Source organism: Perognathus longimembris, chromosome 7 (assembly GCF_023159225.1).
Source record: "Perognathus longimembris pacificus isolate PPM17 chromosome 7, ASM2315922v1, whole genome shotgun sequence".
Lineage (NCBI taxonomy): Eukaryota > Metazoa > Chordata > Mammalia > Rodentia > Heteromyidae > Perognathus > Perognathus longimembris.
In genome coordinates, this window is record NC_063167.1 from 46,380,953 (window position 1) to 46,394,768 (window position 13,816).

The 13,816-nt window shown below is 37.6% G+C and overlaps 1 protein-coding gene across 19 annotated transcripts in view; it reads left to right on the forward strand.

Moving 5' to 3' along the window:
* The window catches only part of Sgip1 (SH3GL interacting endocytic adaptor 1), a 180,586-nt gene that overhangs the window by 137,795 nt on the left and 28,975 nt on the right, over positions 1–13,816 (forward strand). For 8 of the 19 annotated variants that reach the window (XM_048351505.1, XM_048351504.1, XM_048351510.1 and 5 more), the window contains 3 exons: positions 123–249; positions 4,557–4,622; positions 5,592–5,651. In XM_048351505.1, the coding sequence (XP_048207462.1) occupies positions 123–249; positions 4,557–4,622; positions 5,592–5,651 (253 nt within the window). The remainder of the gene's footprint in view (positions 1–122; positions 250–4,556; positions 4,623–5,591; positions 5,652–13,816) is intronic. The other 11 variants (XM_048351522.1, XM_048351523.1, XM_048351513.1 and 8 more) reach the window with 3 other exon arrangements.

The following is a 13,816-nucleotide window of genomic DNA, read 5'->3' on the forward strand; positions in this document are numbered from 1 at the left end:
GTATCATTGGCATGTCTTTAAGGACCTCAGTTATCATCTGTGGGGCTAGAAAACATTTGACATGGAACCCAAATGCCACAAACTGTTTGTCTAACTTTTCATCTCTTTTCTTCTCCTTACAGTCCAGACCCTTTAGCCCACCCATACATTCTTCCAGCCCTCCTCCGATAGCACCCTTAGCCCGGGCGGAAAGCACTTCTTCAATATCGTCAACCAATTCCCTGAGTGCAGCCACCACTCCCACAGTTGGTAAAGATTCTCTCCTCTCTTTTCATCTGTTTGTGGTTTATGATTGGAACTCTGCCAAAGCCCTGTGTTTCTGGTAGAAAGGGTTTTGTTGTGTGTTTTGCTCTATCACCTGACTCTTATTTGACAAGCACCTTCTCTTTAAAGGAGGCAATGTCCTCCACTTGCACAAATAAAGAAGAATCTACACACCCATGTTTTACAGGGGTTTTCTTTGCTATCCTATGCAGAAGTACTCACCAAAGTAAAGAAGAAATCACCAAGGAAATTCTAATAATTAAATTTAATTTTTTCTGAGAATTAAAAATAGTTTCCTTTAAGAGGAAATGTTGAAATTCTAACTGTTTTACCATGTCATAAAATTTGGAAATTTTCTTTTCTTAAAGCTTTCATTATTTCCTTCTGGTTTTTTGGTTGTTCTGAATTTCACAAATGGTATCAATGGGAGACTTGAGAACATTTTTTTCTGTACTTTTCAGTGATGTGTGGTTGATTTTCCCAGAAAATATACGTCATTTGGTGACATTTTCAGTCAATGTCTTTGTGTCTCTTTCCTCCTGCTGTGAGGAAAGTGGCTGATCAATGATGATCATCTCAGTGTCAATGTTTGATCTTGCCTGGAGCGGCTCCAGCTTCCCCAGGCTGGTCTCTCTCTTTTCCCTCCTGCTGTCAGCTCCTGCTACCTTCCTCCTTTATACTGAATGTTGTCTCTGACTGGGTCTTTTCCATCCTATTTTTCCACATGACTTCCCTTCCCCATTGTCTTCCTTTATTGTCCAAACTCCCCTCTAGTTCTTCAGTATTTTATACCAGCTTCTCCATCATGCTTTGCTCGGGAGAATCACTAACCAATGCTAAATAAATTCCTGCTGTCCTGTGGAAAAGCACACTATGGAGTTGCCCATGGTTGAAATAGCTTGATCAAAGTCTGAAGTTCTTCTGGAAAAGAACTGCCTATCCTCCTAGATAAATAAGTGAAGGTGTACCCAAAAGGAATTTCACTTGAAGCACACACTCTCTCTTGTAATCAGAATATCCCGAAGGCCCCCTTCAATATGTGATGGAAATAATAGACACCTAAACTAATTTCATGTGGTTTGTTAACAAGCAAATATTTAATATTATTTATATAGGACAGCTGCTCCGTAAAAGATTGTGCAATTCGGAGCTTCCTGATTTACAATGCAGATCAGCTCATTTTTCACCATTTTTAAAAAACTGTTTGGTGTGGGGTTTTTTTTTTTTTGTAATAGCTTCCTTCTTTTTTTTTTTTTGGCCAGTCCTGGGCCTTGGACTCAGGGCCTGAGCACTGTCCCTGGCTTCTTCCCGCTCAAGGATAGCACTCCGCCACTTGAGCCACAGCGCCACTTCTGGCCGTTTTCTGTATATGTGGTGCTGGGGAATCGAACCTAGGGCCTCGTGTATCCGAGGCAGGCACTCTTGCCACGAGGCTATATCCCCAGCCAATAGCTTCCTTTTATTATTTTTAACCTCTATCTCTTCAGTCTCCTTGAGGGCTCTAGCCCTTCTCCTATTCCTGCTTTATAATTGAGTTTTCTCAAGCATTCATTTCCACGCCCCCCCCCCCCACCATTTGATTTTCCTTCTTAGTCAGAGAAGAAAGTGAGCTGTCACTCAGAAAATCACCCCCAAGTGATCTCAGATGGACTACCTAGCATGTTCTTTACCTCTGTGATGAAAGAGACAAAAAAAATTGAATGTTGGACATAGTGTTTCTATAGTCTAGTGCATGTCCCTTCAAGATGAACCATAGAGGGGTTTAAAATATACATTGACATAAGAGGCTGGTCTCCTTGAATCATTGCTGAGGAGGATACTGATTTAGCCTGTTTGGTCTGTTATTTTTATTTGGTTTCATCTGTCCATTTGGTCTTCATTTCTCACCCCTACCCCCCTTGTTTTTTGTTTCCTCATGTTGCTGGTTGCCTGATAGCCCTTTCTCTCTGAAATAAATACACTGCTTAATGACTGGCCAGCTGCAGTTTCTGTGTGCTGCCATTTCCTCTTTCTCTTTTGGGTATGTTCTGGCTGTTCCACACTGAAGGACCTAATCATAACTGACTTGGACTGTTCACTTTGTGTTCACATGGCTTGGGAGAGGCAGGAAATTTCAGCTACAAGTTTCCTGAAGCCAGAAGGTCCACATATTCTTTCCCTGACTACCACAGTTTTGACATTTCCTATGACATTCGTTTGAATCTCACTTGGAGCAAGTATATGGGAGCCAATGAGCCCAATTTAAAGTGATTTCAGAGCTAGACTTTTAAGAACAAATCTAAACAAATTCTCTATATAATAAGCCATCTAAAAAAATGAACACCTTGGGGTACAATTTTTGTGAGAATGATTATTTTAAAGTAATAAATCTGATGACTCCGTGAGAGAACAGTTTACTGGGTATTGTCACTCTCAAATAACAAAGAGCTCTTACACAATTCTATTTTACTGGACTTTAGACATTCTCAGTTTAAAAATATGACATTATTTGATATGACTAAGAAGCAGAAAAAAGCTGCCAAATAAACTAAGATGTAATTCTTTGTTATTTTATAAAATATATGATCCATCTCAATTTCTGACAACTTAGAATCAATGAACTATAGAAAAATCTCTTTTGTACTAGAAAAACTCACCAGATTTAGAGGGAAATTCTATTAATATTATGAAGATAGGAAAATATTTAAATTTATTCTATTATAATGAACAAACTTTTACTTAGAAAACAGGAGAGAACGACAATGAAGATTTATCTCTTATTTTAAACATTTATATTTATTCTTACTTTAATGGGGATTAGTTACTTTAAGATAATTTGCAAAAATCTTTCTTAGAACTCCATTGCCAAAAGATTACAAGGAGAACATTTTTTTTCTTCCCTATTAATTTGTTAGTTATGTTCCTTACTGGTAAGGACGCAATTTAAATTACATCTTTACAATTACAGGACTCTAAAATAATAGCAAGAAATCATTTATTTGTGTCAAAGGAAGAATCAGATGGATTCTGATGTTTCCTTTGGTTTAGAAATTTGAGCCAAAATGATTTGTATTCAGTAATGTAACAATAGCATCTGAACTATTTCCTCCAAAATGTGCAGCAATTCTAAACTATGCATGCTTCCTAAGCATATTATTTGTATTATTTCCAGTTGTACTATATAACAAAAAAGAAGGGCCTGTCTCTAATAATCCTGTAAATATTGTAGGAATTGCACTACTGTGTTCTAGCCATTTAGGAAATATCAGATGTAATAGAAACAGACTGTCAGGTAATATCCTAGAACATAAAAAATTCACACACACACACACACACACACACACACACACTCACAATCCTTCCCCACCTTATTCCCAAACTCTAGGCCGATAGAATATTTTCCAAAAACAATTTGTTGATGGACTATTTTCCTACCCTCATTCATATCTTTTCTTTCTCTACAATCACATATAGTTCCTCATTACATGCTTTTGTGCATATTATTTTCAACTTTCTGCTGTTTGTAATAATAGTTGCAAGACATGGCATATTATTTAACCACACTGATTTGATATCTGTAAACGATACAATGTTTGTTAGTTGATGAGAAGAGACTGTGTAAACACTTGAAGGAATGGAGGTCTAGAGCATCCTTGATAATGTTATCAGCTTACAAAGACATTTCACCACACCTGGACATCATTGCCAGTTGTGGAATTATAATGATACTGTTTGAAATGAACAGTCCATACTATCAAAAGCAGATGCAAGGCAAATTTCATTTGGATACTGATGAAGCTCAAATGGGGTAGCTCGTGCAGACAGATAAATCTATATTGATGATTTTCTACAGTCACATTAAAAGTTATTTTCTTTTTTCCTGGGGTCTGGGTATGCATGCTACAATATGCTGCTGAGCTGTCAGGGCTCTAGTAGGAGCTTCTTGTTGATGGACATATCTAGCCCCTTGAGGACTGTGCTGGGGTAAAAACACACATGCTTGTCAATTATCAATGATAGTACCTTTCACAACTCCTTGAGAAGGTGACTCATGCCTCCTCTGATGTCTGTCAAACTCATAGATACTACACCTTGGCATTTTTTTTACAAAATTTTTAACTTTCCTCCTGTAGAATCATCATCTAACAAGCATATCACTTTCTATCTTCTTATCATTACCCAAAGTTCAGTTTCCTTTTGCCATAAAAATCATTCCTGTGTTTCAATCAGTAAAATGTGCTGCTCAGTTTCATTTTGGATTTGTATTTGTGCTTTTTCTGTTTTCCATTCGTTTATGTTTCTTTGGTTCGTAGTGTCAGAAGATGATGTTTTTTATGACAAACTGCCCTCGTTTGAAAGGCGCTGTGACACGCCTGCAGGTATGGTGCTAGCCCAGTGATCTCTAGCCCTCTGTCTAGATGTTGTTTTTTTTTTAATCCAAGCCATTCTCCATCTGAATGCTAGAAACTTCATGGACATGCTCCTGCCCTCATGAGTGTGCAGCACCTATCCGATGCACGCTGTACATTCACTGTTCATCGTGGAAACCCATCCACTGAAATAGTTTCTTTTTTTGAGTGGGCATATTAAAAAGCAGCAGGCTGCATGACAGTTTCTCAGTGAAAAGGTTCGAAATAGGTGAGATGCCATCACTTTGTGAATTTTCAATGGAGGGAATCATTGAACTGCTCAGAATTACATGTCTGGTAACTGCTTTTTAATTGGAAACAAACAAGAGCACCATTGGTAAGCATGCGTTCTCTTTGGTACTGACGTGAGGGTGTTTTGTGTCTGGAAGCCTACAGTGATTCCAGCGGATGGGGACGGAAGAGTTATGACACCTTCCATGAACTCTAAATTGATACATAATGTTGATGTCATTGAAAGAGTAAGCTTACGTTTCATATAAATCATAAGTCTGAGATAATCCTTTTTTTTTTTGGTTGGAAACGCAGAAGGGTGTGACACTGAAGATAAAAAATGGATACAGCCATTGATGAATGACAGTTTGCCCAAATTAGTCCCATTTGGCTGATACCCCTGCATGGCCAGGAAGATACCCGCTCCATGCACACAAGCACCAAGCATTGAGCTACCTACAAGCGTGTCCATCCTTTTAGGCTCCATAGCTTTGCTTTTGCTTTCTGTTTCCTCAACTAAAAAAGAAATAAAAAAATAAAAAATAAGCCTAGATTGCCGCCTTCCCTTTTTCCTGCACGCTAATATCATGCAGTGCCTCCTCCCTTCCCCTACAGTGAGATTAATGACCTGCTCTGTAACTCATATTGTGTCCTTCTCTCTCCCTCTCCTTAACCTTTCCCATCCCGCTTCAACTCCTGGCCATACAGAGAATGAACAGCCTTCCCTCGTTTGGTTTGACAGAGGAAAGTTTTATTTGACTTTTGAAGGTAAGTAGTACATAGCATACCAGACTCTAATTTATACTCCCCTGTCCTTTTTTTTCCCCCCATCAGCATTTCAAAAATCCCAGTTCTCTTCCAAAGTTTTGGTCTCACTTTCTATATTAAAAAATGCTATGGCTACTGAGAAAAGTATTAAATGCTAAGAAAATACTACCTGGATTTGGTTTGTATGTCATATTAAACAAATTAAAGCTAATTTGAAGTTAATATTAGTTAATTAATTCTGGCCAATTGAAAAACAAAGCAAAACAACAAAAACATATTTTTTTTTTAGCCAAGGAACTTAACTCTGTCAACCAGGGCTCTTTCCTAACTCTTTCTGCAAATGCAATGCAACAAATGTAAACACATTTTTGGTTGATATTGGTGTTGAACCTGTTTGGGAAAATTAGCATTCCAGATACAACATCCACTATTGTGAACTGTAAATATGTATATATTTATGACAAGAAATGCTGCATAGCAAATGGATAAAAACAGGCAAGAAGGTAGTATTTTAGTAATTTTGATCTGCATGTTTTTGAAATTGCAAACTGAATAACTGTAGTAAAATGGACAATTATTGCTGGGCTTGCAGATTTATGAAAATATACACACAAAAGTTTGTTCTTTTGTTCTAGGATATATTGTTAGATTGATCCTATGTTCAAAAGATGACCAGAAATTCTCTACTCGAGAAGTGAATTTCAGTATTGAATTTGTCTATTTCATGATGAATTTTGCTAATTGGGATGTGTGTGTGTTTGGCTGCTATACTTATGTTTCTGGCTCTTTTCTCTTCATAGTAAATTTTGCATACACAACAAACCTAGATACAGAAAATTGGTAGCTCAAAGTAGAATGGATAGCTGAAAGAAAAATGGTCAGATTTCAAGCTTCCTAAATACTCTTTCCTAGAAGCCAGGTAGCTGTCATGGAAGGACATGTATTTCCTTCATGATGTCAAAGCTTCTACTTCATTCATCACTAATTTTGTAACAACCAAGATGGAAAGTCCCCAAACTGTGACCTCCTAAACTTTTTCTGGGTTAGAGGGAAGTAAAATGTCCAGGTATCTTTTCACTGACCAGCATATCTCAAGAGAAGAAACTAGGGGGTAGTCAGTTGGTAAACCTGAAGTACAACACACACCTGTACATAAGGACTCTTTCTCTAGTTCAGCCACAAGAAAAGATGCAGTTTATCACTTTTTGTCAGTTGTGGGGCTTGAACACAGGGCCTGGGCACTTTCCTAGAGCTCTTTTGTTCAAGGCTAGTACTCTACTACTCAAATCCACAGCACCCCTTCTGGTTTTCTGGTGATTAGTTAGATATAATGGTCTCAGGGACTTTCCTGCCCAGTCTGGCTTTTGAACCACTATCCTTAGAACTCAGGTTCCTGAGTAGCTAGGATTACAGGCATGAGCCACTGGTGCCTGGATAATTTTAATTGTTATACTCTACAAAATGATTGTTCAACATGTGTTAAATAGCATTTCTAATGTATTCCTCTGAGATACTCTGATCTTACCCACATTTGTTATTATTAATTATCATTATCTTCTCTTCTTTCTTCAAAGGCTATAGGCAAGGAAGAAAGGTTCCCTTGGTTCTAAATAGGCTATAAATTATTATTTATTCACTTCTAAATAGTGAGAAGTTGGGGGAGGGTACTGGGATTTGCACTCAGGGCCTCAAGTACTTGCATGGCTTTCTTGCTAAAGCTGCATTCTACCACCTGAGTCATACCTCCATCTACCTTTATTGCCAGTTAATTGGGAACCAATTTTCATGAACTATTTTATCCAGGCTAAGTTTGAACTGCAAGCCTCAGATCTCAGCCTCCTGAGTAGCTAGGACTACAGACATAAGCTACTGTAGTGTTTTCATGCTATTCAAAATCTTAGCCTGCCTTATTTATTGTTTGGTTCTTATAAGGCTTTAGTCATTCTAGTTATCAATAGACTAATGAACATTGGTTTTGTGAGTTTATTTGCATTTAATATAAGGTACTTCATACCTCCAAACTTAATTTAACAAATGAGATAGAAAAGTATTAGCAGTGGTCCTAACTCACAAGAGCTTCAAAGTAAAGAGGTTCTCTGAAATCTTAATCTATTTTTTTAAGTTAGGCCTTTTAAGTTGATTACAAATGGTAATGGCTTTTTAAGTTTTTCCCAGAACACTGAAATTTCTTCAGAAAGATATTTCCAAGACAAACTAATTTGATGTTAGTCATCTGAACAATTCAAGAGCATTTTAACATCAAGATATCTACAGAAATGTGCCTCTCTCCTAGGCTAGTTTTTTCAGGGTTTTATTGAATTTTTTGAGGAGCTAGGTTCTTCTTCTCCTACTAAGGTCTGAATTCTGGTCCTTACCATTCCTAGACAGGCACTCTTACCATTTAGCCACTCCTCCAGCCCTGACTTTGCTTCTTCTTGAGATAGGTTTCCCCTGGCATGATCCGACTGTGTTAGGCTTCCTAGTATCTACGATAACAGGCCTGCCACTACATCCATCTAGCTCTTGGTTGAGAAGGGATCTCAAGGACTTTTATTTTCTTCATGGACTGACCTGCAACCATAATCCCAACAATCTCAGCCTCCCAAGCTAGGCTTACATGCATAAGGTATATATGGTCTGCATATGTTTGCTTGCTTCCCTGTTAACTACAAAAACCATGTTTTAAGTAGTGATGAGAAAACAAACTACAATTAAAACCATGTGCCATATAAATCACTGAGTATCCATGAGTCTAATACCATTGTGATCATCAGTTATTCCAGTTTCTTCTCACACACTCTCCTCTTCCCATACAACTGTTGCTGTTCTTGCTCCTTCATTCCCCTGGGGAATGGCATCTCTAGCATTATTCTCTGTTTGTAGCCTCTCTGCTGAATTTGCCTGTTCACTTCCATGACTGAAATGTAGTATAAGAGGTGAACAGGTCAAAGTTTTCACATCACAAGAATGCTAATTCATTCACTTGAGAGTCACCAAAGAATGGAAAGTTGGAAGGTTTCGGCGGAGCCACTACTTTGCTACATTCACAATACTATTCGGGTTGGCCATGTCCACCACTAGCACCTAAACCACTGGCAGTCTTCTTTTGATCAATCATGCAGTAAACTTACTGGCTACTCATGTTGCAGAGAATAGTGTTAAATAAAACCAGATCAGAGAAACAATGTGTCCCAGTTTTCATAAAAAATCTTAACAATAGCTGACATATAAAAACTCAGAACAGTCCTAAGTATACATTGTCAATATTATAAATATGAAACATATAATACTTTTAATTAAAATAACTGAAGGTCATAGGGAAATTTTTATATAGCCTCAATCTGAGTATTTATACATTAGCCATGTGATGAATAGGAAATATATATTCTTTTTCTAGTGAAATACCTGAAGGTCGTGGAGAGTTTTTTAAATAGCTGAAACCTGTAGAAACAATTAAAGTGGGCTCAAACCTACACAATGCTCTACTAGGAACATCTGCCAAGGATTTCAACCTTTACTTTGCCTCTTTATAGTAAATTGGTTGCCTGCCTTTGAAAGGCCTGGAGACTGATTTTCTGATATTTCATGGTTTCCTTCTGTCTGAGGTTATTGCCCCAATAACTTTCACCTTCAGTATAGTAATGTCGTGCTGAAGGGAGGATAAAAAGTCAGCACAGAATTCCCTGTTTCTGGCCAGAGTTCCCTGTCAAGGCCATATTGTATGAATGGACCACTGGAGAAAGCACAAATGTACAGAACTTTAGTCAGAATTCTGAAAAGAATTGGTCACTTCTCTGCCAAGCATATCACCACAAGTGGTGCTTGGTTAGAGAGAATATTATTTTCTTTGAACTTAATGTATTTGGCATGCTACCATCCTTTCCAGTAATGAGAATGCAATAGAGTACTAAAGAGCCCTAATCACAGTCCACATTCTAAGCTAACCTCTCATAACTAACTATAGCTCATGGAGTCCACACAATAGTATAAAGTACATATTATTATTCACATTTATTTATAGTTCTGGTATAAAATCTTATGTAATATGCACATGTTACCATGAAGATAATTTCAGAAGATATTAGAAATGAAAGAGTCCCTAGTTAGTTTATATCAGCTTACTCGCCATACATAATACACATATGCATACACATATAGACACTTATAAAGAAAAGGACATTATATATGTATACACATTGAAGAGTTAAAGTATGAGCATAACACACATATTGTGTATTATGTTGTATGTATATGTGCTGTAGCTGAAATAATTCTTCTGGATCCAATTTATTACCTCAGTGCAATGTGTAACTTTGGGAAATTATCTAACCTCTCTAAGTCTTCTTTTCCTGCTCTGGAAATTAGAAGAACTATACATCCATTTTATAGGATTATATGCAAGATAGAAGTCAGGCTCTAAAACTAATTCCTTCAAAGCACTCAGAAAACACTAGCTTTTATCAACTTCATACATCCCTGGCTTCTCACATAGCTGTGTTCTATGAAGTTTTTGCCTGATTAGAGAAGTCTGACTTGTAGCATTCTAGGCTTCTACATAAAATATCTAACATTTATCTAGTATGAGTTACCACAAGCACACTTTCTTCAACAGCATGGACAACAAATAATTTTTGCTGCTTATGCAACAAGAGAATGCTTTAGAAACACAATGCTACCTACCTCCCTGCTGTCTATCCCTTGCACCCCCCAATCCTGCCATTAAAATTGAGTTGTTAAAAACAAATGGTCTGCCTTCTGATACACACCTTGGAGCTCCACTTTAGTGCTGCTGAGAGACCTGCAAGAAAATCTATTACCATTATTTTATTAAATGGTTTGTAAATCATATCACTTCCACTGATTTAGCAAGGCATTGCAAGCATATACATATATATATATATATATATATATATATCAAACTGAATTACAGAGAGGTTACAGTTTCATACATTAGGCATTGGATACATTTCTTGTACTGTTTGTTACCTCGTCCCTCATCCCCCCTCCTTCTTTCCCTTCCCCCGCCCCATGAGTTGTTCAGTTCATTTACAACAAACAGTTTTGCAAGTATTGCTTTTGTAATTGTTTGTCTTTTTTTACCCTGTGTCTCTCGATTTTGGTATTCTTTTCCAATTTCCTAGTTCTAATACCAGTATACCCGGTTTCCAATATACTCAGATAAGATACAGAGAAAGTGTAGGTACAACCACAGGAAGGTGATACAAGAAGATCATCAATAATAGAGGTAACAATTACATATGGCACGTTGAGGGTAGTTACAACAATCGTTTCCATAACATGGAGTTCATTTCACTTAGTATTATCTTATGTGTTCGTAAGGGTATAGCTATTGGACTCCTGTGATCCTCTGCTGTGACTTGCCTAAACCTGTGTTAATTATTCCCTATAAGGGAGACCATAGAGTCCATGTTTCTTTGGGTCTGGCTCACTTCACTTAGTATAACTTTTTCCAGGTCCTTCCATTTCCTTACAAATGGGGCAATGTCATTATTTCTGATAGAGGCATAAAATTCCATTGTGTATATGTACCACATTTTCCAGATCCATTCTTCTACTGAGGGGCATCTGGTTTGGTTCCAGATTCTAGCTATGACAAATTGTGCTGCGATTAACATTGTTGTGCTGGTGGCTTTAGTGTGATTATGTTTGTGGTCTTCTGGATAGATACCCAAAAGTGGGGCTGCTGGGTCATAGGGGAGTTCTATGTTTAGCCTTCTGAGGAATCTCCATACTGCTTGCCAGAGTGACTGAACCAGTTTACATTCCCACCAACAATGAAGTAGGGTTCCCTTTTGGCCACATCCCTTCCAACAGTTGTAGGACATTCTTACTGGGGTGAGATGGAATCTCAATGTTGTTTTGATTTGCATTTCTTTTATGGCCAGTGATGTAGAGCACTTTTTCATATGTCTCTTGGTCATTCTCATTTCCTCATCAGAGAAGTCTCTTTTTAAGTCTCTAGCCCACTTGATGAGGGGGCTATTGGTTCTTTGCGGTTTTGTTTTGGAGGAAGGTAATTTTTTTAGTTCTGCATATATTTTAGATATGAGGCCTTTGTCCATTGAATGGCCAGTAAATATCTTTTCCCAATCTGTGGGCTTTCTGTTTATCTTGCGAGCTATGTCTTTTGCCCTGCAGAAGCTCTGCAGTTTGATGCAGTCCCATTTGTCTAATCTTTCTTTGATTTGTAGCCTTTCTGGGTCTTTGTTAAGGAAGTTCCATCCTGTGCCAAGAAGCCCAAGTGTTTCTCCTACTCCTTTGATTAGTGTTTTCATGGTGTCTGTTTTGATTTCTAGGTCTTTGATCCATTTGGAATTGATTTTGGTGCAGGGTGATATATAGTATCTAGTTTTAATTTGTTGCATGTGTTGAACCAGCTTTGCCAGTACCATTTGTTAAAGAGACTATCTTTCTTCCAGACTATTGTTTTAGCACCTTTATCAAAGATTAGGCGTAGTTCTGTGGGTCCATTTCTGGGTCTTCAATTCTGTTCCATTGGTCTTCAGGCCTGTTCCGGTGCCAATACCAAGCTGTTTTTATTACTATAGCTTTATAATACAGCTTGAAGTTGGGTATTATAATTCCTCCAACACCATTCTTTCTTCCATTGTTTTTGCTATTCTAGGTCTTTTATTGTTCCATATGAATTTCTGGATTGCTTCCTCTATTTCATTAAAGAATGGTGTTTGGATATTAATGGGTATTGCATTGAATTTGTAGATAACCTTTGGCACTATTGCCATTTTGATTATATTAATCCTCCCAATACAGGAGCATGGGAGGTTTTTCCTTTTCCTTAGTTCTGCTTTAATTTCATTTTTCATGTTTTTAAAGTTCTCATTGTAGAGGTCTTTCACTTCTTTGGTTAAGGTTATTCCTAGGTACTTTATGTTTTTTGAGGCTAATGCGAAAGGAGTTGTTTTCCTGATTTCAGCCTCAGTCTTTGGGTCGTTAGCATAGAGAAAGGCCGTTGATTTTTGAGGGTTTATTTTATATCCTGCAACTTTGTCAAAGTTTTGGATCAGCTCTAGTAGCTTGGGGGTAGAGTCTATGGGGTTCTTTAGGTATAAGATCATGTCATCTGCAAAGAGAGAAAGTTTAACTACATCTTTTCCTATTTGGATCTCCTTTATATTTTCTTCTTGCCTAATTGCTCTGGCTAGGAATTCTAGTACTATGTTGAAGAGAAGGGGAGAGAGTGGACATCCCTGTCTTGTTCCTGATTTTAAAGGGAATGGCTTTAGTTTTTCACCATTTAGAGTTATGCTTGCTGTTGGTTTGTCATAAACTGCCTTGATTATATTCAGGAATGCTCCCTGAAATCCCAATTTTTCCAGGGCTTTTAGCATAAATGGGTGCTGGATTTTATCAAACGCTTTCTCCACATCGAGTGATATAACCATGTGGTTCTTTACCTTGCTCAGGTTGATGTGGTGAATTGCATTAATTGACTTGCGTGTATTGAACCAACTTTGCATCCCTGGGATGAATCCAGTTTGATCGTGGTGTATGATTTTTTTGATGATCTGTTGAAGTCTATTGGCCAGAATTTTGTTGAGAATTTTTGAGTCTATGTTCATCAGGGAAATCAGTCTATAGTTCTCTTTCTGTGATGAGTCCCTGCCTGGTTTTGGGATGAGGGTTATACTGGCTTCATAGAAAGTGTCTGGTAGTGAACGTTCTCTTTCAATTTCATTGAAGAGTTTGAGAAATATTGGTGTGAGTTCTGTTTTGAAGGCCTTGTAGAATTCTGCTGTGAATCCATTTGGACCTGGGCTTTTCTTGGATGGGAGATCACTTATTGCCGTTTCTATTTCAATACTGGATATGGGTCTGTTTAGAAGGTTTAAATCTTCATGGTTGAGTTTGGGGATATGAATATTTTCTAGAAAATCATCCATTTCTTCCAAGTTCTCGAATTTGTTGGCATAAAGGTTTGCAAAATAGTCTCTTATTATGGTCTGAATTTTGGTTGTTTCTGTGGTGATGTTACCTGATTCATCTCTTTCTTTTTTTTTTTTTTTTTTTTTTTTTTTTTTTTTTTTTTTTGGTACTAGGGATCAAACCCAGGACGTTGCACTTGCTAGGCAAGTGCTTTGCCACTGAGCTGCATCCCAGCCCCTGATTCATCTCTTGTCTTGTTT